This window comes from Rhinichthys klamathensis, unplaced genomic scaffold (assembly GCF_029890125.1).
Source record: "Rhinichthys klamathensis goyatoka isolate OS25496 unplaced genomic scaffold, OSU_Roscu_1.1 h1tg000210l_1, whole genome shotgun sequence".
In the NCBI taxonomy this organism is placed as follows: domain Eukaryota; kingdom Metazoa; phylum Chordata; class Actinopteri; order Cypriniformes; family Leuciscidae; genus Rhinichthys; species Rhinichthys klamathensis.
In genome coordinates this window covers 655,002-679,030 of record NW_026606735.1, presented here as the reverse complement: position 1 = coordinate 679,030, position 24,029 = coordinate 655,002, and the positions used below count along the sequence as shown (strand labels likewise).

At 37.8% G+C, this 24,029-nt stretch overlaps 5 protein-coding genes across 8 annotated transcripts in view; 4 read left to right on the top strand and 1 right to left on the bottom strand.

Annotated features, from left to right (window-relative positions):
• Positions 1-9,735, top strand: part of LOC130097112 (coronin-1C-A) — a 64,734-nt gene extending 54,999 nt beyond the window's left edge. For all 4 annotated transcript variants that reach the window (XM_056263812.1, XM_056263815.1, XM_056263813.1 and 1 more), the window contains 7 exons: positions 1,371-1,552; positions 1,761-1,880; positions 2,504-2,608; positions 3,353-3,498; positions 4,683-4,740; positions 6,009-6,251; positions 8,889-9,735. In XM_056263812.1, coding sequence (XP_056119787.1) covers positions 1,371-1,552; positions 1,761-1,880; positions 2,504-2,608; positions 3,353-3,498; positions 4,683-4,740; positions 6,009-6,251; positions 8,889-9,008 — 974 coding nt within the window. In that variant the 3' untranslated portion in view covers positions 9,009-9,735. The remainder of the gene's footprint in view (positions 1-1,370; positions 1,553-1,760; positions 1,881-2,503; positions 2,609-3,352; positions 3,499-4,682; positions 4,741-6,008; positions 6,252-8,888) is intronic.
• A 1,457-nt stretch (positions 9,736-11,192) lies between these two features.
• On the top strand, positions 11,193-13,201 carry selplg (selectin P ligand). The gene is made up of 2 exons (XM_056263816.1): positions 11,193-11,500; positions 11,992-13,201. Exons 1-2 carry the CDS (start codon positions 11,498-11,500, stop codon positions 12,910-12,912), a joined length of 924 nt encoding a protein of 307 aa, XP_056119791.1. The 5' UTR covers positions 11,193-11,497; the 3' UTR covers positions 12,913-13,201.
• A 1,149-nt stretch (positions 13,202-14,350) lies between these two features.
• tmem119a (transmembrane protein 119a) lies at positions 14,351-17,857 on the top strand. Its single transcript, XM_056263811.1, has 2 exons — positions 14,351-14,636; positions 16,709-17,857. Exon 2 carries the CDS (start codon positions 16,724-16,726, stop codon positions 17,396-17,398), a length of 675 nt encoding a protein of 224 aa, XP_056119786.1. The 5' UTR covers positions 14,351-14,636; positions 16,709-16,723; the 3' UTR covers positions 17,399-17,857.
• A 2,228-nt stretch (positions 17,858-20,085) lies between these two features.
• Positions 20,086-21,763, top strand: LOC130097109 (leucine-rich repeat transmembrane protein FLRT3). The gene has a single exon (XM_056263809.1). The coding sequence runs from the start codon at positions 20,193-20,195 to the stop codon at positions 21,594-21,596; it is 1,404 nt and encodes a 467-aa protein (XP_056119784.1). The 5' UTR covers positions 20,086-20,192; the 3' UTR covers positions 21,597-21,763.
• On the bottom strand, positions 21,658-23,599 carry iscu (iron-sulfur cluster assembly enzyme). The gene is made up of 5 exons (XM_056263810.1): positions 23,478-23,599; positions 22,793-22,906; positions 22,590-22,700; positions 22,390-22,468; positions 21,658-22,280 (listed from the first exon to the last, which is right to left on the bottom strand). The coding sequence occupies exons 1-5, from the start codon at positions 23,577-23,579 to the stop codon at positions 22,189-22,191; spliced, it is 498 nt and encodes a 165-aa protein (XP_056119785.1). The 5' UTR covers positions 23,580-23,599; the 3' UTR covers positions 21,658-22,188.
• Between the last annotated feature and the right edge of the window lie 430 nt (positions 23,600-24,029).

The window sequence follows — 24,029 nt, the reverse complement described above, 5'->3', positions numbered from 1 at the left end:
AGGCTCTTGAACCCTATCTATGGTAAACTCACTCTGGAATCACTTTGTCCATTAAAAAAGGGCGATCCATTTCTTCCCGTCCGATTCTCAGACCGCATGGGATTCTCTTGTTCCTCCAATATTCGCTCAATGTAGATCCATGCATTTTTAGACGCATTTCATTGTGGTACAGTCTTTCAAGTTGCACTCGGTGTTCGTCATGTGATAAATTAAAATGCATGTTCTTCTCTGGAAAGAGGATGTTTTCCACATCTTCTTGCTTCAACGGCAATATATTGGCGCAGTTGTCTGTCAAGTTGTTAATCTCTTGAAATGTAGTCATGTTTCTTTAGTTGCAAGCCTCAGAGCAACGTTTCGGTCTTTATGAGCAACGTTTCGGTCTCACGACCTTCATCAGGCATATACAAATCTTCAAACTCATCCCATTTAAAATAAATACATGACCAATCAACAAAGCTCCATCTGTAGCCACTTAAGCTCATTGAGAATACATAATTAACACGTTGATGGTGTTGCCATTGAAACGCATGCATTTGAGTCACGAACCGTTCCGAGTATAACGTCACGGGTTTCCATCTCGCATTATAAGCTCGGAACGAATGCATTTTTTGGTTCTACACCTTCCACAGATGATATACATGCATATAAATACGTTTAACAGGGGTGTGAATTGTCAGTGGTCTCACAATTTAATTCGATTACTATTATTATTTCAACGATTCGATATCACGATGCATTGCAATATTACTGCACATGGCTACATTTCCGTCAATGAATACAAGCAGTCAGATATATGAACTCCCTTTTTATTTTATCTGCTCCAAGAAAGTACACTTCCTGAATGTAGTCAGGAGCACTTATAAACACTAGTAAATACAAAAAACGCATGAAACTGTCAAGTATTGTAGGCTACTTAAGTTACAATAACGCGCTCACACACGCACGCACACACACGCTCACACACTGTAAATAAAATAAAAATAGTGGATGCAAATAGCCCCCGTCATTTTACGCTAGCGGGACAAGCGCGTATGCGACTTATGACATCAGAGAAACGTCTGTAGGCTATAACGTCTATAATCGGTTATGGTCTACTACTGCATCGATGCAGAATCGTCTACGTCCGGCGTCCGCATCGCGATGCATTGTAGAAACAATTAATTTTAACACCCCTAACATTTAGATCACTCAGCTTAGTGATTTGCTATCAGGATGTGAAGAGACTTTCAACCAGCATAACAAAAAATGTTTCTGGAACAAATCACCTACCCTGCCTTTAAATAGAAAAAACAATCCAGCGGCTTTCTAATAAATAGATTCTTCAGCGTTCAAACATGACTATTTCCCCATTCTCCCGTGTTTGTCTGCAGGCTGTGATAATGTGATTTTCATCTGGAATGTGGGCACGGGAGAGTCCATGATCACCCTGGAGGACATGCACCCTGACATCATCTTCAGCGCCTGCTGGAACCGCAATGGCAGTCTCATCTGCACTGCCTGCAAGGACAAGAAAATCCGTGTCATCGACCCGCGCAAGGAGGAGATCATTGCGGTAAGTTAGTGGCTATTCACTTTTCTGAAGTGAATAGGCAGATAAAAGTTTGTGAATTACATGGACTGAAAGGTTTCTCTGGCGTCAGTTTTTCTCAGTTGAAGCGCTGTATTTTCATGTGTTTACTTGATCCAAAAAGTATTTGGCTGCTCAGGTTTGACAGAATGTGAGCAGTGTTGTGATTAATTATGGTGTGTCTCGCCGACAGGAGAAGGACAAGGCCCATGAGGGTGCCAGGCCCATGAGAGCTATTTTCCTGTCTGACGGAAAAGTGTTCACCACTGGTTTTAGCCGCATGAGCGAGAGACAGCTCGCCCTCTGGGATCCGGTAAGTTGCCATGGAAACCGCAGACAAATTTCTATCTAACACCTGCTAATAAATAAACACTTCAGATTGGCTGGAATACACTACACAACTTTTAACATCTGAACAGGCATCATACACTTGCCGACTTTGTAAATGGTTACAGAGAGAAAACTGGGCATCATACACTAAGCAACTGAGGATCACACACCACCAGACTTTCAAGTCATCACAAACTAAACAAACTCACACAGAAACACGTGCCTTTTTGCTAGGAGACACGTGACCGATTAAAACAATATGTGTTCAAAACAACATGTTTGGTATCCTCCTACTGGATGGAATCAAACTTTGAAGCTTAAAAAAAATCAGAGTCTGTGATCATCACACTACAGGATTTTCTGTGAAATCTGTCAACTCAAATCTGCAGACTGGCTCTGACTTTCGGCTACAACTTGTCCAGACTGTAAATCAAGGCAGCAATCTGTGCAAACGTCTATTCCAGTGTATTCCAGCCTTAACTTATTCCGATCATGCTTTTCCGAATAAAGAAAATTAATTTTAGTTGCAGTTCCTGACACAAGTGACATATAATGTTCCTTTTTAATGTAATTATAGACTATAAATTGTCTCTGTTTGTCTTTCAGGACAATATTGAGGAGCCGATCTCTGTCCATGAGATGGACACCAGTAATGGAGTCCTCCTGCCCTTCTATGATCCCGATACTAATGTGGTCTACCTGTGTGGAAAGGTAAACACAGCACATACAGTACCGTTTAAAAGTTTGGGCAATGTCAGATTTTTTTTTTTCAAAAGAAATACTTTTGTTCAGCAAGGATGCATTAAATTGATCAAAAAGTGACAACATAGACATTTATAATGTTACAAGGGATTTCTGTTTCAAATAAATGCTGTGATTTTCAACTTGCGATTATCAAAGAATCCTGGAAAAATATCAGTTTCAACAAAAATATTTACTGTCACAACTGTCTTCAACATTGATGATGATAATAATACTAATAATAATGAGAAGAAGAAATGTTTGAGCAGCAAATTTGCATATTAGAATGATTTCTGAAGGATCATGTGACACTGAAGACTGGAGTAATGATGCTGAAAACTCAGCTTTGTCATCACATGAATTAATTTAATTTTAAAATATATTAAAATAGAAAATTATTTAAAATTGGAATAATATATTTTCTGTCCAATTTTGATGTTAATTTCAATAAAAGTGTGGTTATTTTATTTTATTGGCTTGTATTTTTTAAATTCAGATTCAATAAAATTATTGGAATTAATTCAAAAGTCTATTATTAATACAATTATCCCTCACAAAAAAAAACCCTAATTTAAAATAAGAAATTAATGAAAAATGTAAAAGTCAGTTTTGGTTTTCAGCCAAGTGCATCCAGAATTTTTGGTTTCGGCCCAGAATTTTAATTTTGGTGCATCCCTAGTTTTTAGTCTTTGACTGAGGATTTGTTTCTAATAGGGTGACAGCAGTATCCGTTACTTTGAGATCACGGATGAAGCTCCCTTTGTCCATTACCTCAGCACCTTTACCACTAAGGAGCCTCAGAGGGGCATGGGATACATGCCCAAGAGAGGGCTGGACGTCAACAAGTGTGAGATCGCAAGGTATAGCAACAACAATGATCATACAAGCTAATGGAAGTATGTAGGAAATCACATGAAATACGTCAGTAATATGACCAAAATCTAAACTTAAAGGAATAAAATATATTTTAATTTTATCCTAATTTTATAACCATATAAAATTTTCACATTGCATTTGTTTTATTGATATATTGCTGTAAATAAAAAAGAATTAAAGTGCCCCATTATACTTTTTTTAATATTATTTTTCATGCTGTCTGTAACATACCTTTTTTTGAAAGTAAAAGTTCTGCAAAGTTTTGAAGATTAAACTGCACAACAAAAAAGGTTGTTGTCTCCTAAAAGAAAGATTCCAGTCAATGTTACAAATGTACAGAATGCCAGACTGAAATTCAGATGGTAATAGGCGTTTCGTTTCAGACACACGCTATTAGCGGTAGACCAATCACAACAGACTGGGACATCTGACCAATCAGATTGAATCTTTGAACAAACTGTTTTCAGACTCTTTGAGAAATGAGGTGGTGTGCAGTGTGTGTTATGAGAAAATTAAAGTGTTTATTGACCTTGGGTGCATGTAAACCTGTTGTAGGAGTTCTCCAAAACTAAATTATGAACCTTTAAAATAGCATAATAGGGGCACTTTGATTATTAATGATAATGACAAATTGAGATGAAAATCGTCTTAAATGTCATAATGTCTTGATGTGATGCAAAATGAACAAAGAAAACGTGTATATATTTATTTAAATGTATCCTCTTTGGGATATAGGGTGCCTTTTTGGTTTAGGGTGAAATAGGACCTGAATGTGTCTTTATTAGATCTTTATTAGATTTTTTTTTTTTTTTTTTTTTTTTTTTTTACATCTTTTTGGATTGTTTTTCTTTTTCTATGTTGTTTATTTAGTCTAGGTTTTACTATTTTTTTCATAAACTGCTGACCCAATCCACCCAAAAGAGGGCAGCATTAGACCTGGTTAACAAAGGCCTGCTGGATCCTTCAGATTAAGATTTATAAGATTTAGGGGGAGTGATTAATGAATAGAGGTTCAGGTTTGCTGGTATCTAATGCTCTTAATTAAATGGTGTGTTATTTTTTCTACTCTTTTATCCATAATGTTTTGACTTGCCAAATGAGTCATGCACTAACATCTGCTACCCTTCTGAACATGTTATAACAGTCTTGTGTGCTTGTGTGTTCTCAGGTTTTACAAACTGCATGAGAGAAAGTGTGAGCCTATCATCATGACCGTGCCAAGAAAAGTGAGCCTTTTGATTTGTTTTACTATTTTGTTTTTAAGAGTACAGCAACACTGCCAATGCTAAACTACAACTTCCTCCTGTTTTGACACCTGTTTTCACATTGGGTTTGATTTATTTAGTACCACTCCACCACTGCAAGTCTTTCTTCACATGTTATAATTTTGCTTTAAACCGCATTATGTTTGCACCATCAACATGTACTACCTTGGCTGTGTCCGAAATCGCCTCCTTTACCCTTAAATAGGCCACAATTTGAAGGGATATTTGCAGTGGTGTCCAAAACCCCAGTGGACGTTATCGAGTGCACTCATTCAATCCCATAATGCATCACACTAACGAGTGTACAATGAATGTACACTCAACGGCTAGATGATACCCATAATGCACTGTGAGGGTTGTGCTGAATGAATTCCTGCGTCTCGCCAGAAGATGGTGCCTGTAGCTGAATCCACACATCCATCCATTTTTCAAACCGCTGGTCCAATGAAGGCACAGCGTAATATTATATAGGACATCGGCGCACTCTGTCCAAATTCACTCACTCGTTTTCATTCACTCCTTCAACTGGACTATATTAGTTAGGTGGACTAATGTAGGAAATAGTGAATGAGGGTATAGGGGGCAATTTGAACACAGCTCATGAGTTATGGTGACAGCTGTTTACCACTGCACCTAGGCAACAATGCTGGAGGAGTCAGTGTCAAAAATAGTCCCTTTGCTTTTAATAAGGATTCAACAATAAGAATGACCCGCTGGGCCAACATGCGTTTTGGACCAGTGTTGTTATACAATAAATCTTTTAGCAATGTATTTTAATATTCACTGGAAATAATTTATATATATGTATATACATGACTGTTTTCCATTTTAATATTTTACAATATAATTTATTCCGGTGATGGAAAAGCTGAATATTCAGCAGTCATTAATCCTTTGATAAATAGAAGTTAATGAACAGCATTTATTTGCTGCTTAAAAGTATTAAATTTGCACACACAAATAAAATTCTTACTGACCCCAAACTTTTGAATGGTGGTCTATATATTGCATGAAATGTTTTTTCAAAAAATCTAAAAAAAAAAATACATGGCCAACATTTTCAGTGCCCTTACCAAAGAGTGATCAAGAGCCATAAATTCAGAAAACAGCTTTCACACCAACCAAGCAACTGAACTCTGTATCTGCATCCCAGTTGTTTATATTCCAATAGTTTGCATGATTCATATCCTGCATATCCTAACATCTAATAAGACTCTTCCTTCCATCAGTCGGACTTGTTCCAGGATGACCTTTACCCTGACACTGCAGGTCCAGAGGCCGCCCTGGAGGCCGAGGATTGGTTTGAAGGGAAGAATGGAGACCCTATCCCGATATCCCTGAAAAATGGATACGTCCCAGGCAAGAACCGCGATCTCAAAGTGGTCAAGAAGAACATCTTAGACAACAAGATGAGCAAGAATACAGAGAATACCGCCCCTGCCACCAAGACTGCCACCTCCACGCCATCTATCGTGAGTGGGACTCATTTACTGGTTTACTTATTCCTGTTCAGCTTATCATCCACCAGCAGTTTTTCCTCTATTTCCCTCTCAATTTTTACACACAGTTCCCATTCTCTGCACTAAATTTATTGAAACATATATAAAAACGCAATTTCTTTAGTTGGACTTTAATTTGCACTGTGCTGCAGTTGTGACCTACATGCAGCTAAATTATTGTATTGTTCAAGGCCAACTTCCCTTTTTGGCTTGCATATAGTGTTTTTATAGTTTTAAGGATGTTCTACAGCAGAACCAACCCCCAACCAAATGCCTCTAACCACATGACAGCATCACCACATGTGTGTCCTGCCCTCTAAACCCAGCTCTCTATGCTCAGGGCTGTAATCATAGGAGCCAGTGCGCTGCCCTACAAACTCACCAATGTTAGCTGCTATTCATCACACCTAATGATTATCCTACAATCTGAATACATATGAGTTTTAATTATTTGCTTATGGCAGCATTGGTATTGTTAACTATTAAAAATAGTATTTGTTAATTGAAATAAAGCTGAATAGAAATATAAAAAATGACAAAACATTTAAATGACAAGAGGAAAATATCAAATTAAATGCTAATTCAAAATATCAAAGGGGTCATAAGATGCCTTATAGTGTTTTAATTTTCCTTTAGTGTGTAATGTATCTGTTTATGCTTGTATAAGATCTGCAGAGTTACGTAGTCTCCCACGAAAGCATTTATTTTATCTAACGGAGAACACTGATCCAGACCTGCCTAAAACGCCTCAAACGAAGTTCAGATGTTACTTCCTTGAACGTCCACATCACAATGTGAAATATTAGTTGGTCTTCCGATCAAACGGCTTGATCGTCTGAATTTTCAGAATCCGACTTGGGCTCGAACTGATATGGTAAAACCGACGAGAATATTATTAACTATTTATATAAATGCTTTAGAAGCCTTGGAAGCTAAAGCTTGCGATTATGGTAAGAGGCATTACATTTCCAACACGCTTGAGGTATCTGGCCAATCACAACGCACTGGGTCAGCTGGCTGATTAAAGCGCTCTTGAGTTTTTCCGAAAGAAGGGGCTATGCAGAAATCAGTGCATTTCAGTCAGACTGGGAATAGAGAAGCTGCAATAATTTACAGTATGCAAAAAATAATGTGGTTTTTGAGCATTAAAGCATGTTAACCTATTCAGTTTCAGCCAAGAATCAAAATAATGAATATGACCCCTTGGATATATCCTATAATGGTAAATAAATAATACGAAAATAACACGGGGTTCCCATGGTTCCTTGAAATCCTTGAAAGTTTGTAAATCTGGAAAAAAAAAAAGGCCCTGGAAAGTTTTTGAAAATAAACATACATAGATACAGGTCCTTGAAAGTGCTTGAATTTATTTTGTGCAACAAGTTTTCTGGAAAAAAAATCCATATCATTCCCTCCGGTCCGCTAATGTTGCGTGCTTGATTTACATTATTTACGTGCATTTACACATTACGTTAAGTGTTTCCCGCGTACTCATAAACACTGCCCTGCCAAAAAAAGTTTCCTCCTGGAATTTAAATGAGCAAATAGGCAAGAGCCTTTGATTGGATAATTCCTGCCGTGATTGATGTTTCAGCTGGCAACATTTCAGAAGGGTCAAATTATTGGCTTGCACCAAGCAAATTAAACAACTAAGGAGATTTCTGAAATTACTCAAATTGGACTAAGAAATGTCCAGTGTGTTATTAAAACCTGGAAGGATTGTGGTGAACCATCATCACAGTGGAAAAAATGTGGTTCACAATCACAAAAACAATCTTGAATGGCTGTGATCATTTAAATGTTTGGTGAAGTCAAATCATAGAAAATCGACAGTAGAACTCACAGCTATGTCTAATAGTGACTTTAAGAGCGTTCTACATGCACTATGTAATGAGAACCTTAAGAGATTGGGAATGAACAGCTGTGTGGCCTCAAGAAAGCCACATGTTAGTGAGGCTATTTGGGGAAAAAAGGCTTCAGTTTGCTAGAAAGCATAAATATTGGACTCTGGAGCAATGGAAAAAGGTCATGTGGTCCAGATTTACCCTGTTCCATAGTGATGGGCGAATGAAGTGATGCACCCATCATGCTTAGTCCCTACTGTACAAGCTTGTGGAGGCAGTGTTATGATCAGGGGTTGCTTCACCTGGTCAGGCCTAGGTTCAGCAACATTGTGTGGCTCTAAAATGAATATAGGGGATGACCAGGCTTTCCCATCAATGGATTGGAAGGAGCATGAGACATCATTTTCACACATGGAGTCCCGGTCTTTACCCCGTTGAGAATCTTTGGAATGTGCTGGAGAAGACGTTACGCTGTCGTTCGCCTCTGCCATCCTCAAAACAAGATCTCGGTGAAAATATATTACAACTCTGAACTGAAATAAAAGTTGAGACATTGCAAAGGTTAATCGAAACAATGCCATGCTGAATACATGCTGTAATCAAAGTTAAGTGTGATCCAACAAAATAGTGTGCCCGTTTTTTTTTTTTTTTTTTGTCAGGGCAGTGTATATTGGCACAAAACAATATGGTTTTATTATTATTTGAATATTGAATTTAGACCATTGTTCTTAACATTTTGTCTTTCACTTTTTTTCTTCCTCAACAGAAAAGTGAAGCTAAGCTGGAAGAGGTTTTGAAAGAAATGAAATCTCTCAGAGAGCTTGTCAGCAGTCAGGAAAAAAGAATTGCCAAACTTGAGGAGCAGTTGTCTAAAATGGACATCTAAAGGGACCCTGTAATCCCCTCCCCTTCTATTCAGGATATCCCATTGGCCAGGTGGGCGGGACCCGTCACTGCCAATCATCATGACAGTGTTCCGTCTGAAGCCTGCCTTGCAAAGACTCCAACCAACATTCCAAGATGATCAATTATTCCTTTTGCATTCCCAAAAACCTGTTTACACCTCATAGCCATTTGGAAAACTACAAATGTTTTTTCAAAATTTGACCCGTTTAGCTTTTACTCCAAATTTCACTCCAATTCTTTCTGCAATGGCTGTGTTTTATCTTGTGTTCTTGAATGGTCTTAAGTTTTTGTTTTGTTTTTCTTATTAAAAATTGTGACCAAGAAAATCGCATTATGAAGCAGTTACATAAACTTGATGAGCTCAAAGTTTGAAGCTTCAGTATTGCAGTTCCTCTCTCGCCCTTCTGAGTTGCCAAATTTATAGAGGAGTTATTCACCTCCCTGACAGTATTTGACTAGCTTTTCATTTTGTACTTATAAGGGACAAAGCAATATGCTAGTAATGCAAGGAGGGGAAATCATTGGAACCATTTGTCAATGTTATAGGTGTCTTTCTAAAGAATAAAGAATACAAAATAAAGATTTTAATCAACCTGGCAAACATGTAAAGTTGAAAAAGTTTACAAAACATTACTGGAAAACAATACAGGTGCTCTAAAATATTCCACTAAAGATGTTTCTTTGTTATTCAGGTACCCATGTATGTATTAAGATAGTAATTAGGAAAATAATCAAAATAATTCTGGTTCTGGTGGTTGCTATGAACACAGTTATTGTGTACTCTTCTCACAACTCCAAACACTTGCTTCTTGATGGCAGCAGTTGCCCATCATAATGGTAAATGCAAGCAAACCATGAGGATACAAGCTCAGAACAGCATTAGCTTTAGCAGCAAAACTTGTTCATTGCTTTACCGGCTTGATAGCTTTTACTCTGACTTTGTTCCAGTCAGACATTGTTCAGGTCTAAGAAACACTGTTAGGTTTGCTTTGCTTTCTAATTAATTCCTTCAAATCTCATCTTGAGTTGTGTCGTCCATACCATCTCAGAAACCAAACTTTCAATTCAACAGCTTTGTCTGTACATTTTTTGCTGTGCATTATAGACCGTGACTACCAGCAAAATAATGCGTCATGACTGACTTCCTTTTCCTAATGTCGTCTTGCGACACGCTGTGTGTCTACAGTGCTCTCCTAGCCAAGCAGAACCAATTCTCTCAAGGGGCGGTTCACGTCTAGATTATCCTTTTACGGCTGAATTATGTGTGCCACAAGATTGAGGTGATGACAAGTTGATTTTCTTTTCAGTTTGGTTATGTGTTTTTTTCATTCCAAGAGAGGAAACTGTGATTCGGATTGCTTCAGCTACATCCTACGTCAGAATGTTCTCTTGTGGTTTTCAGGTTGACGCTTCGACATATCTCATTTCTGTTTGCATCACTCCCTAGTGCCTCTTTCATAGGTTCTGAAAAGCACCTTTCCCCCTCCACATGCTTTTTAGTCTAAAATAGCCTCCACCTCTCCTCAGAACCAACCCGACCTACAAGTACTTAATTTCAAACGAGTCTTCAGATCTCACGGCAACAACTCAATACCTCTGTCATTTGCATTTGCTCTTGCTCTCTCTTTTGGGTGAGGTTTTAAAGTGAAGGGTTTGAAAACGTAGGGACCGTGTGGGTACAGATGTGCCAAGCTTGATCAACTTCAGGATGTGTGATGAATCCGTATTGAGTGTTTAAGTGGCCTCAGGAGGCATCTGTGATGCACCCTCGAGTGTGTGGTTTCTAAGGAGTGAATGAATAAAGTGAAAAGGGATTTAAGTAGGTTTAAAAAAAAAAGAATGCAGGAAGAAAGCTGGATGGTAGTTGTTGATTTCGATGCTTTGTAAATAAATGTTTTTAGTTTTCCTTTTCATTTTTTTTTCTTTGGCTGTTTCTTGAGGGTGTTTGTCCATCATTTGGAGTTTGATGATTTTAAGGAAATTCCCCATTTTCCCCCCATCCTTAACATGCACACTGTGAGCCTTTTATCTGTCCAATGATACAAATCGAAAGGAAGGATATCTAGAAATTCAATTCTGTGCATAACTCTTCCATTTTTGTTCATTCATCTGCTTCAAGTATAAAGAGTCTTACTGATTACCAGGAAAATAAAAAAAGAAATAAACAGAAATTTTGGCATTTGTCTCTAATTTTTTTTCTCTAATTATAAAACCTCTCTTTGTGGAAGCAAGGTTGGTTGGTTAAAAGGTCTAGCTTACTGTTTTAGGAACTAAGATGTGATATATAAGTATCTCTTGCTCATTTGTGTTTGCGTCAGAGTTTGTGAACCAGCTTTAGCCTAACGCTTCATGAGGTTTGACTTCCTGTATTTGTGCATTGAGTAGGTTTGAGACTACGTTGTGAGTGTGTGAGGGGAGCTAATTTTTCAATCGAACTCCAGATCAAGATCCTTTCGGGAGTAGAAACCGATGGTACGTAGTTTTGTTGTCAATTTGAATTGTCTTTAAAATAAGATTCTATTTGTATATGAATTTGTGATTTCTTTCAAACTGGTGGTTGAATATCTACAAGAAAATTGTTAAAGATCTAAATTTCACAAGTGTTACCATGACAGTAATTGTAATATATTTAAAGTTGAGTATTGAAGTGTTGTTAAGAATACAACAATTACACTTTTTCAGTTAAAAGGAAGTATTTCACACAAACGGTCCAACCACATGCTAGAGTCACAAACAGCCACATGAGCTTGCAAAAGTATGAGCAACACGTTTAAATGTTACGACAACGTGTTTGTTCTTCCATTATTGTTTTGTTCTCATTGTCTGAAGGTTCCTCGCCACTGAATAAGCTTAATATCTGAAGAGGAATTACCAGACAGTATATGAGTATGCTTGTGAATTGTTTTATTGGTGATATTTTGTGTCAAAAGAATTATTACAACATTCTGTCTTTTTTTGTGCAGATGGCGATGGTGACTAACAGACTTGGGTGTTTACCAGTTCTTGTTTTGCTGCTGACTTTGAGTAGTTTGGTTACGCCAAGATATCTTAGGATGAAAAGGGAAACTGGTAACAACACAACATCGATAAACAGCAGCGACACACACAGTACAACAGGTGAAGCTGAAGCTGAGAATACAAGTAGCACGACTCTTGAAACTTTAAAAGCTCCAGGTGCATTACATACGGCAGAGATAAAACCGGCTTTAAATGTCTCGGCAACTATAGATTACCATGGTGCTCCAGATTTGAACCACACCCAACAGAAGTACTCTGCAGGAACTGAGAACCTGACAGTCCACCAGCCAACAGATAACGAGAGTACTTTGTACACCCAACTTCCCACAATAAGTAATAGTAATGGTACTGGACACATTTCACAAGCAGGAAGTTCTGCCCCCACATTTCCTGCATCGTTTGAGCCCGGCAAGGTAACAGAGAAGCAAACGACAGCAGCGACTACGAGAATGTCCACAGATACGGATAGACGTACCACAACAGTTATCTCAACGGCCACTAGAAAATCAACCACGGTAACGACCCACTCATGTCCCACTGCCTCTTCCCAAGATGACAGACTTGTGAGTCGCTGCCTCATCGCCATTGCCTCGATGGCTGCGTTGACGACCATCTTTATCGTTAGCACCATCTGTCTGGCTACAAAACTTTCGGGATACAGATACAGGCACAAGGCACATCTTCTCCAGGAGACTGAGATGGTCTGCATTTCTGCCCTTATGAATGATACCGATCACCCTGTTCCAAAGCCAAGGCGACACCCTAAAAGTAATGGAGCACTGATCCCGAATACTGAGGATGGAGATCCTGACGGAGATAATCTTACTCTAAACAGCTTTCTTCCTGATACCGAGGGCCCTCTTTAGAAGTTTAAACCTTTCACCTGCTGTGTGCACTGTATGCACGGAAATGTTTACTCTAACACTGTGGGGGTTTTTTAAGTCAGTGCTCAGGTTTGATAGAAACCCAGCTCTAGAATTGTTTGCACTGTCAAAAAATTAATTAATTCACAGCATATCTGTGCTACTGGTTGCCAGTGTCTCACTCTCGGTCTTCACTGGCTTTGAAGTGCACCTTTCAAAACAACCATTTTATTATATATGTATATAGCATGTTATTGATCTAGATTGGTTGTTCTTTTTTATATTCTGGGATTAACTAGCCGTCTTTCATACTGTACTATATGGATTTTAAAAAAAGGGAATGATTTAAATTCTAACGGTGTACAGTATATATAAATACATGCATGTCTAAAGTTTTTTTTTTTAAATCTTTTATTTAATCAGTGGAACATTTATATTTTAATTGTTTTTGCATGTTTGAATCTTTTAATGTAATCATTCCAGTGTTGAAATACTATACTCCGAGGAGCTCAGGCATTAGTGAGGTTTGGCAGAACATATTGCTGAATGTCTTCTATTCCTGCCTGTGGTTCAACCAGCGCTGTATAATTTACTCGAACAGAGTGATGTTGGAGATTATCGCAGTCTGAATATAACATGTTATCATTGCAAATTTACATAAAATATATGCTTTCACAAGTTCCCAAAAATCTTTTGCTGTTGTGCCGAAGTTACACACTTTCCATCGTGTCAATTAAAAAATGGCAAGTCAACAAGATTAGCACTGAGAAAAGCAACAATTTTTCTGTTTTCACCTTTAATTTCTTTGGTTTTATATTGTAGTACTTTTGTATATATTTTATTTTATGCAGTATAATTATATTTTCTATGTACATTTGTCGACTCTAGTATGAATGCGTTAAAGCACCTAACTGATGAATGTTGTGCAAAATGACATGAAAGTGCACTGTTAACCAAGTTATACCCAACGAATTGAATAAATGTTAAATAAACTTTAAAGTCAATGTAAATTGTTGTATCCAACCCATTTTACTTCCACAATGTGATGTACAGTAATTTCTTGATTTTATCCATTGGGAATAGATTGGGCCGTGAAAAGTGGGCATATACATACCAGATTTGAGCCAGACCAATACCTTGCCATTTTCACTTTTGGTTAACATTGTCCATAGCCTGTGCTGTCTATGTGACATCAGTAATAAATAATCTTTGCTCCTTTTCAGAACCTTTTATTTGTTTTATTTGCTAAAAAATATTTGGAAAAACATGCACTTATAATTGTACTGAATTAAGAAAGTAAATTGGGTCTGTTTTTGACCAATCAAAGGCTGTTCAGTCTGCAGTGGTAAAATAAAACTTGACAGAATACAGTGATAAAATGTTAGAGGTTTTTGCAGCCTAATATATTATTTTGTAACCTCTTACTGCTTTCTTGTTTGGTTAATATTGGATTGTCCTTGTCCTATGCATCCATGTGTTCAAGAGGAGAGAAAGAGAGGGACAAAAAAGGGAGGAGATGGAGAGAGAGGAGGGGAATGTCCTTGTGCAATTATCCTGATTTTTTAGGAAAACCCACATGGCCAGAAGCTTCCATAAGCATTTGAGGACAACACAGAGGCAGCTATTTTCCTTTAAAACTGTTGTCTTTATTTATTTTGCCTACCTTGAAGTGCCTAACTTGAGGTGTCGCTGTAAAAGTGCATCAGAGAACGGAAGTAAGACGAGCAGTGAGTATTTTTATATTTCCTTCATTGAGAGGATGTATGTTTCACTTGCACATTATTCATAATTCATTTGATGGCACACTATACAACGTCAGTGTCACTCAAAAATGCATTTTCATTATGAGCTTAATATTTTCCTAATATCGTAGCATCAAAAAGTGTTTAAGAATGTGTATGTCTTAAATACAAAATATCAAATTGCAAGAAAATGATGCTAGATCTTTTATTAGAACTAATTCTAACCCAGTGGTGTTTTAACTAACTTAATTCGTCACATTAACTATATATAGGGCCTACTTACATAAAAAAAAAACACGATGGTTTGATGATGATATTTTTTGTGATATTCATTTTAAATGTGTCTTGAGTGTTTACTTTTGTACCTCTTTGTTACATTTTCTATTGACCTTCATTTACCCTTTACATAAAATAAAGTTTCTTATGTTGTCTAATGCTGTGCTAGCAAAGGCCAAACTATTTAAACAATCGGATTTTCAGGATAGTTGTACGCCTAAAAATCAATACATTATTTTTTAATCTGAAATTAGATACATTTTTCTTAATTCATTCTTATATTGATTTTTGTATTTTATTTTTCCTGTGGTCTATGCAGAAGATACCACGTATTCTATTTAGATACTTATTCTTTATTACAGTAACATTCTTGTTACACATTGCTGAGATTACCTCATCTCGCAGATTATAATACAAAAATTTGGAGTGTAATACCTTCTTATTTGCAGAACATAGAATGTGGTCAGAGAGTTAGTCGGCGCTGAGGGGGAAATGTGTTTATTTTAAGTTTTAAAGAAGTAAAAATTTCTGAATAGATGACTATTGGATAGTACTATTGGATGTTTTTTCCACTGCCATTTCTGGTGGTGTTCATTTGGGAATTTCCCTATTCCCTGTTACTGCCTTCTGCAGCTAAGAGCAAGTTAAGAGTGTAATGGTTAAAATGGCTTATACTTTCTGACAAACTAATATGAAAAATGTAATAAAGTCTGCCCATAATGCAGTGTTTTTGAAACATGATGCACGTATGAACATTATATGTTCTTGCACAGAGCAGAAATAGCCTAACTGGTCTCTGGTCTGTCTCATTGCAGCTGGGCTGTAAATACAGGCCTGTGAGCTGCGGCTCTCCCACTCCTTGCTGCACCCTCACAAATATATATCTGGCCTTGCTTTTGCTTTTCTGTGGTGAGTGGGTGGCATCAGCCAGGCAGGGAAATTACAAACTAGGCCTGGACTCCCTCTGCCTCCACCCCAAATAAGTAATGACTGGATGTAACAGGAATAGCTCCTCTCCTGCGAGGAAACAGAAACACGAAAATGTGCTCTGTGTAGTTTGATACATGCAGCTTCCTTCCTGTGACTCAAAGAAAACCCAAGATACAGATAATACCGATAGTAGCTCTCTGTGTGTAGCTAGACTGCTGACCATCTAGATGTCTCTTTACATTTACTGAAGGTGGAAAAATATTCATTACACACTTTAAAAAAAGGTTTTAACGGGACTTTTTGCAGCGATGTCTGACTTAGGAGAACCCTTTTTGGCTCCTCAACAAACCTTTCAGTGAACATTTTTAAAATAACTTTTTTGTGTGAAAAACATTTTTAAAGAAACTTTGCCACTATAAAGAACCTTTTGTGGAATGCAAGTTCTTTGGATGTTAAAGGTTCTTTATGGGACCATAGATGCCAATGAAGAACCGTTATTTTTAAGAGTTGTACACTACATAAAAATGTGATGTATATCAAATAACAATAATACTTATGGTATATACCATGGTACTGAATATTAATATTTACATGATACAAGGTATTTTTAAAAAATACCATGGTAATACCATATATATATATTGCTTTTTGTATACTTGCTTTTTTTAGGATTTTTACTTTAAGCTATTATTATATATTTTTGTTTTTACTAAAATGTTTTTTTTTTTTTTTTAAGTATAACTTAAAAAAAGAACCTGCTGTAACCACTTTGATGAAACATAAAAATGCTCAGATCCCTTTTCTATGGGGAATGACTAGTAAAGGCCACATTTGTGTCCATTTTCTTACAGGTCTTTTGAGGAAGCATGTCACTCTCTTTGCGCTTTGTCTGTCTGCTCCTGACTGCTCTCTGGGGCAACGTGTGCTTCGCCAAGCCTGCCCCGTTCAACGTTTCCATGGAGGGCAGTGGGGACGAACCCGAACTCATCTTCCCCATTGCTCGTACCACCCACGTACCCCCATCTCCTTCGCCATCTCCCAACATAACGGCAACTTTCATTCGCATCAAAGACTTCATCTTCAACCAGGTGGTGGACTTCCTGAAGGAGAACTTGCTTCTCATCATTGTCGTGACCTCTCTGTTGGTAGTTATCATTTTCATCGTCTGCTGTGCTTCAGCGATGAGCCACAAACGCAAGCTCGAGGCATACTATCCTCCGAAGACCTACTTACCCAGGAAATACATGAGCCAACCTAGTAAAGCAATGGAGAAACCTCATAATCAGATCCAGGATGGCAAGACGACCGCTGTGAAGAACCTACGAGAACCTACTAAAGCATTGGTGGGGGAGAAGGAAGGAAAAGACCCTCGGCCCAAGCCGAAAGAGGTCCAAAAGGTGGAGGATGTTGAAGAGGTGGAGATGCAGAAAGATGAGCCCAAGAAGAAAGAGGAGCCTCAGCCAACCACCTCAAACGCCACTTCCAGTCAGCCAATGGTCTGCACGTGCCACCTCAGAAAGGCCAATCACACCCCAGCGTGAGAGCTTTTTCTTTAATGGGCAGGAATGACCTTGATTTCAAACTTTTTACTGTTATGAATCAGTACTTTTGGTAGATATGATGGCCTCATTCTTTTTGGTTTGTATGTTCTCTGTATGTACTCATCAGAGGAAGAGTGGAAAAAAAATGTTTGTTCAACTTATTTTGTTTCTTTAAAAACGATTTTGCTTAAAAATATTTTTTAAAAAACAACTAATTAACAGTTTTACTATTCATATGAAAAACAAACTTGAAATTATTTTGTGAATCACTAGTTTTGAGAGACTCGAGAAAATGTCTTTTCAAACCTTTTCTTTTTCATTTTGATTTATATTTTACAAATGAAATATCTATGCATGGTAACCCATAATTTATGCTGTGTTTTCTGAAGATGTTGTCAGGTTTTGTACATGACTGTTATTTTATCTAAACTTTCCTCAGTTCCTCAGTATTGAATTTAATTACTTAGATTTTTGTCAGGTATATGTTTAAATGATTTTTTCATAAGGAAAATAAACTCTCCAAACACTTACTCTCCTGCTCTGCTCCAAATAAATAAATTGTTTCTGATACAGATACAATATTGTTCAAATGTTTGGGGTCAGTAAGATTTTATAAATGTTTTTGAAAAATCCATTATGCTCACCAAAGCTGCATTTATTTGAGCACAAATACAAAAAAAAAATAATATTGTGAAATATTATTATAATTAAAAACAGCTGTTTGTGTTTAAATATTCTATTTTAATATATTTTAATATATTTGGTTGTTTGTTTTTTCTGTGATGGCAAAGCTACATTTTTAGCATCATTACTCCAGTCTTCAGTGTCACATGATCCTTCAGAAATCATTCTAATATGATAATTTGGTGCTCAAGAAACATTTCTTATTATCAATGTTGAAAACAGTTGTGCTGCTTAATAGTTTTGTGGAAACGGCAATACATTTTTTTAACGTTATAAATGTCTTTACTGTGACTTTTGATCAAGTTAATGTATCCTTGCTGAATAAAAGTATTAATTTCTTTCAAAACAAACAAACAAACAAACAAAAACAGTTCTTACTTACTGTAATATAATGTGTTCAACCAGAGGTATATATATATATATATATATATATATATATATATATATATATAATACAATTTTATTAATTTTATGTTAATAGATTATTAGATATATCAGACAAACAGCCTTCTTCTGTCCTGTCTGTTTGTCTTGAATGGTGTGGTTTGTCAAAAGAATTGTGTTGGCTTGGCTGAAGCATATGAAACTCAAGAACCCCAGCAACAGAGCCCAGCAGAGCATAACAGCGGCAGCTACAGAGCTTTTGTCACATCCATACAACATCCAATCAATATTTCAGAAGCTAATTCCAATAGGCTTGTCAGACAGATCTGGAAATATCTGGCCTTAATGGAAATATACTGGTTGTGACAGAAGCAGACACTATTTTTTACATTATGCTGTATTCAACTTTTTGAGGATAACTTCATATCCTGGTTCCACAGACAGGGTTTTGATTAAGCCAGGATTAAGCCTTTGTTCAATTAGGACATTTAAGTGCCTTTCATAAAACATGCCTTCGGTAAAAAAAAACATTACTGGTGTGCATCTTTAGACAAAACAATGGCACCCGCTTATTTTAAGATGTCAGTGCAAGACAAGTTGCTTTCAGTTAAAACAGCTCAAACATGCATTTTAGTCTGGACTAGGCTTAAGCTTTATCTGTGAAACCTAATGCATAAATCCCAAGATTTACTCAATATTATCCAAGTTGAATTACATTTGAATTCCTCCATGCAAGTTATTTTTCAGTAAAAACAATGCTCACTCCAGTTAAAATATATGCAGATTGTGTTACAGTGATGCTATCAGCCTATCATTGATTAATAGCCAGCTAAATGCAAATTAGCCACATACCTGAAATTAAAACCCCACTGCCATGGCACAAGGCCAAGTGTTAGTAGCGTGTTGTCACCGAAGTGTAAACATCAAAGATATGAGTGAAGCCTTAATGAGCCAGAAACTTGAGTCACTAAAAAGAGCCGTAGCTCGAGGTCAATTTCTACCATTTTTGGTCCACGAGGAGATAAATAATTCTGGAAATACACACTTCTCTCACTTTATTAGAAGAGAGTGATATGTGCTCTCATCACTCCTGAATGATTCAATTTGGACTTAAATATGATTTTGGCCAGCCATGGTTAACATAACGGTACAGTTTACTTGTAACTAGTTTTGCTCTGCAGATGCTAAAAAATAACATATTACATCCACAGAATGGTTATTAAACGTGTTTCCTAACAGAAACCTACTCTACTAACCCAGTGCAGCTGTGTCATGGGAAAAGCAACTGGAGTGCCCAGTTAATTTACATTGAGAAGAAGATACAAAACCGGTAACTCAAAACCTTAAGGCTGCCATTAAAGTTTGATGGGCCGCTACCCAGAATTTTCAGGGTGAGCACGGACCGTTCTCTGGAAGGGACAAGAGGAAAGAGGAAAGAGGTTAAGGACGTGCAGCAGATAAAGTGAAAGCGAGAGGTCAGCTGAAAATGGGCAATAATGGTGAGTACCACATCCCTATGTATTCCTAAGTAACACATTTGATAATGCGTTTGGAATCAAGCTCAAGACGCACATGAAAGGAAATACAACCTGGAGGAGCCGCAGAGTCCATCATGGTAATTAAGTTTGTTCAACAGATTAATTTGCGGTAAAAGAAAAGCAGTTACTAACTTCTCCTTTCTCTTTCCCTTATCCATCCCTCTTAATCTTCTTCCCTCAAGTGAGCCATGCGTCCTAGTCGTCTCTACTGTCTCTTGTTGTATCTCTGTTCATCTCTCTTTGCCGGCCTGGTTGTGTCACCCTGTCCCAACGGCTGCTGCTGTCCCCATTCTGGTGCTCTGGTTCTGTGTGAGTCTCTTGGTCTACGTACTCTGCCTCGCTCCGTCCCCCTAAGCACCGCCGTCCTCTCTGTAGCCCGGAATCGGCTTTGCAATGTGGATAACGTGTTCCGGCCGTACTTGGGCCTACAGGAACTGAGCCTCAGCCACAACCAACTGGTCCGTTTCCCTCGGGGGCTGCCGTCAAGTCTTGAGACCCTTCAGCTTCAAGAGAATCAGATCACCTACATCACTGCTGGATCTCTAAGGCAGCTTGGGAACCTCACACGCCTGGACCTAGAGGATAACCGGATACGAGCGATTCAGCCAGGGGCGCTGCTAGGTCTGACCAAACTGAGGACGTTGACTCTTAAGGGCAACAGATTGTCTCGTCTGCCACCTAACTTACCTTCTTCGCTGACACACCTCGACGTGTCGGCGAACTGCATATCTGCCCTAGATCTGTCCTCATTGGGTGCATTGGTGAACTTGCAAGTGTTAAAGATTAACAGTAACTGTTTACGCTCTATACCCGAGCAGGTTTTTGATGGATTGTCCCGTCTCCGGTCAGTGGAACTAGCCAACAACCTGTGGGTTTGTGAGTGTGACATCATGTATCTTTATAAGTGGCTTCTGATGGACAGGTTACGGATGGCATCAGATCTAGTATGTACAGCTCCTTTACACCTTGCACACAAGTTGCTATTAACTTTGTCGGTCATGGCTATCTGTCCAAAACATTTTAAGCCAGTTGAGAGAATGTCATCTGTGAATACAACCACAGAATCTGGAAAAGTGGTTGAAAGTCATATAGATCAGACCTCAAGTGTACTGATGTTGGTTAGATCTGATATTGCATGTAACACAAGTTCATTTAGATGTCAAAAATCTTTACAACTACCCGAGAGCACGATATCAAGGTCCTTCTTTGGGTCAGACCAGCCCACTATAGAGAGACTGAGCTACGAAGACTGCCTCTTGCTAAATGTGACATCTTTTATACCTCAGCACACCCAAATACCCAACAGTCCAGCCACAGAAAAGGAACCTGGTTGTGTGGAGAATTCGACAGTTCAGCAATCAGGAGCATCAGCAACTACTGGTTCAATGACCACAACTAGAGACATGGAATTCACTCCTCGGACAATACTACAGTCCAGTGACCCAGCGCTTATTGCGGTCCTGGCTGTCCTTTGTGTGCTTACAGGACTGCTGATGCTCACAGTGCTTTTGGTACTGAAGAACATCCTGGTCCGAAACTTGAGAGTTGCTCCGTTTCCACAGGTTCAAGAAGACATTCGCACAAATTCATAACCCGTATTACAGACAACTTTTTTTGTGCAGAAAAATATGTAGAGAATAATACAAAACAATGGATTATGCAACATTAACATCTAGAGCTTTATTAAGTTTTTACTAGAAATAATACAGCATCAAAGCCCAGGTATCTTTTGGTTTTTGGTGTCACTTTTTTTTTTGCTTTGCTTACAAATCACTGCCAAAACTATAAATGACCCTCCTGCAAATTCTAAGAAATGTACATTTTTTTCAAAACCCATACTTTCCTTTTTATAAAGTGTATGAGAATACATTTACAAGCATTTTAGTAGTATACATATAATATTAAGGGCATTTCATGTCAGAGTATGAGATCTTCTGGAAATAAAGTTTATACCGAATGTGCGTGATTCAGAGAGATACAGAAACAAACTTTAATCCAAAGATCCCCAAAGTCTGTCAATGCAAACCACTTCAAACCAGAAATGCTAAGGCAGAGCACATATAGTAGTAATGATAGATTATACTGGCTATTATGTTCATTGCAACCTCAGTCAGGAAATAAACTACACCATTTTTATGAGTCACGACAAGAGTAGGTAACAGTGATTCATTGGTGATTCACTCGTTAATTTCGAGCCTCTGCCAACGTCTCCTTGTTGTCCTTCTGTTTGAGCCTGTAGTCTGCTAATGCAGCCTTAATAGCATCTTCTGCAAGCACTGCCAGAAAAAAAAAAATGAAATTATAAAAACAGCATTTGAGTCCATGTCTTTATTTTGATAACATCAATGTGTTTGCAATCTGAAACAACCATTTAAATACACTTACTGGAGCAATGTAGTTTGACTGGTGGTAGACAAAGTTCTTTGGCAATCTCAGTGTTTTTGATTTTCAGGGCTTCATCAATCTGTACAAGGAAAAGTGGTCATTACAATTGTAGGAACATTTGAAAAAACAAATATGAAGCACAATGAGATAATCTGATCACACTGTGAATGTGCGTGATGGTCTGAGTCACAATGACTCACCGATTTCCCCTTCATCCACTCTGTGGCCAGTGAGCTGGAAGCAATGGCTGAGCCACAGCCAAACGTTTTGAATCTGGCATCTGTTATCTTTCCATTCTCATCCACCTGAACCTGTAAAACAAAGATGTAAATTATATATTTATATAATTCAATATTTTAAAATGATTAAATATAACAAAAATTTAAAAGAAAAAAGGTCTTACCTGTAGTTTCATTACATCCCCACATGCAGGAGCACCTACCAAACCAGTGCCCACATTCTTGGCATTCTTGTCCAGGGAACCAACATTTCTAGGGTTTTCATAGTGGTCCACCACCTTCAGAAAAATACATGAACACATCATGGTCATATTTAACAATCAAAGACAAATCATCTGAGGACCGGTGAGAATGACAATTTACACCAAATGAAAAAGTCCCCTTGGCAGATAATGACAGTGACCTTCACAACACAACATTACAGATCATTGATATTTATTGGTTATTATTTTGTGTACTTAGAAAGCTAATAATACACAGGCTTATTAACCTGTGGCACAGTTAAGATACCGAAAGACATCACCGATGAGTTTGTAGGAGTTAAAGTTAACGTTACACAAGTGGATTATGAAACAAACTGTAAATAAATATGCATGAATGTAATTTTAACTCAGTCAAAAATACATAAACCAGCTGATGACATGATTCCTATACTCAAGCATACTGCTGAATACCTTTAACGTACAATGTTCTGCTGGTTTGTTTACATGCGCAGTTATCTAACATTAGCCTAGCTAGCAACCACGCTGAAACAAAGTTGTTCTCCTAAAACATTAGGAACTACAACTGAATAAATCCAAGTTAAAGTATCAATAGATGGTCAGCCGTAATACAAGAAGTGATACTTACCTTTTTATGATAAGAGTAGGCGGATTTGAGCTCTGGTAATGACAATGATCTAGTGAAAAGTGCAGAGGCTGCAGAGCGCTTGGCTGCCGCTGCTAACGCCATGATGACTGACTGACTACTGATGCTGCTGCACACACTGGGGCTCAACTGGCAGGGGGCGCGCTTTACCGAAAAACTCATTATACAATTGTGAGATATTTTGCATAAGTTATTTTTAAAACTGTATATATTATACATTTCACCTTTATATAATATTGTATATATAATTTCTGCCTTATAATTGATTTCACTGTTGTTTTGCACAGCACTCAACAACCATAGAGGCAGCAAGTTCACTGTTGTAATCATCTTTTATTATAAGTAATATACAACCCACCTTTATATTTATGTAGTTATTTCTACATTCTGGATTTCATGTGACTACTGTTTTGCTCAAAAACAGATCCCAGCTCCCCCTCTCTGGATGTAATTTGGGCATAATTCTGTCCCTTCTCGCCCATTAGATCCAGAGAAGAGGAGCTGGACTAGGTCTAGCTCAACCCACGATGTCTA

Coding starts and splice junctions, on each gene's coding strand:
- iscu (XM_056263810.1), bottom strand. CDS start 23,579: ATGGCGTTAGCAGCGGCAGCCAAGCGCTCTGCAGCCTCTGCACTTTTC. Junction 22,469..22,589: donor AGTGGATGAAGGGGAAATCG/GTGAGTCATTGT, acceptor TTCCTTGTACAG/ATTGATGAAGCCCTGAAAAT. Junction 22,281..22,389: donor AGTCAAACTACATTGCTCCA/GTAAGTGTATTT, acceptor TTTTTCTGGCAG/TGCTTGCAGAAGATGCTATT.
- LOC130097109 (XM_056263809.1), top strand. CDS start 20,193: ATGCGTCCTAGTCGTCTCTACTGTCTCTTGTTGTATCTCTGTTCATCT.
- tmem119a (XM_056263811.1), top strand. CDS start 16,724: ATGTCACTCTCTTTGCGCTTTGTCTGTCTGCTCCTGACTGCTCTCTGG.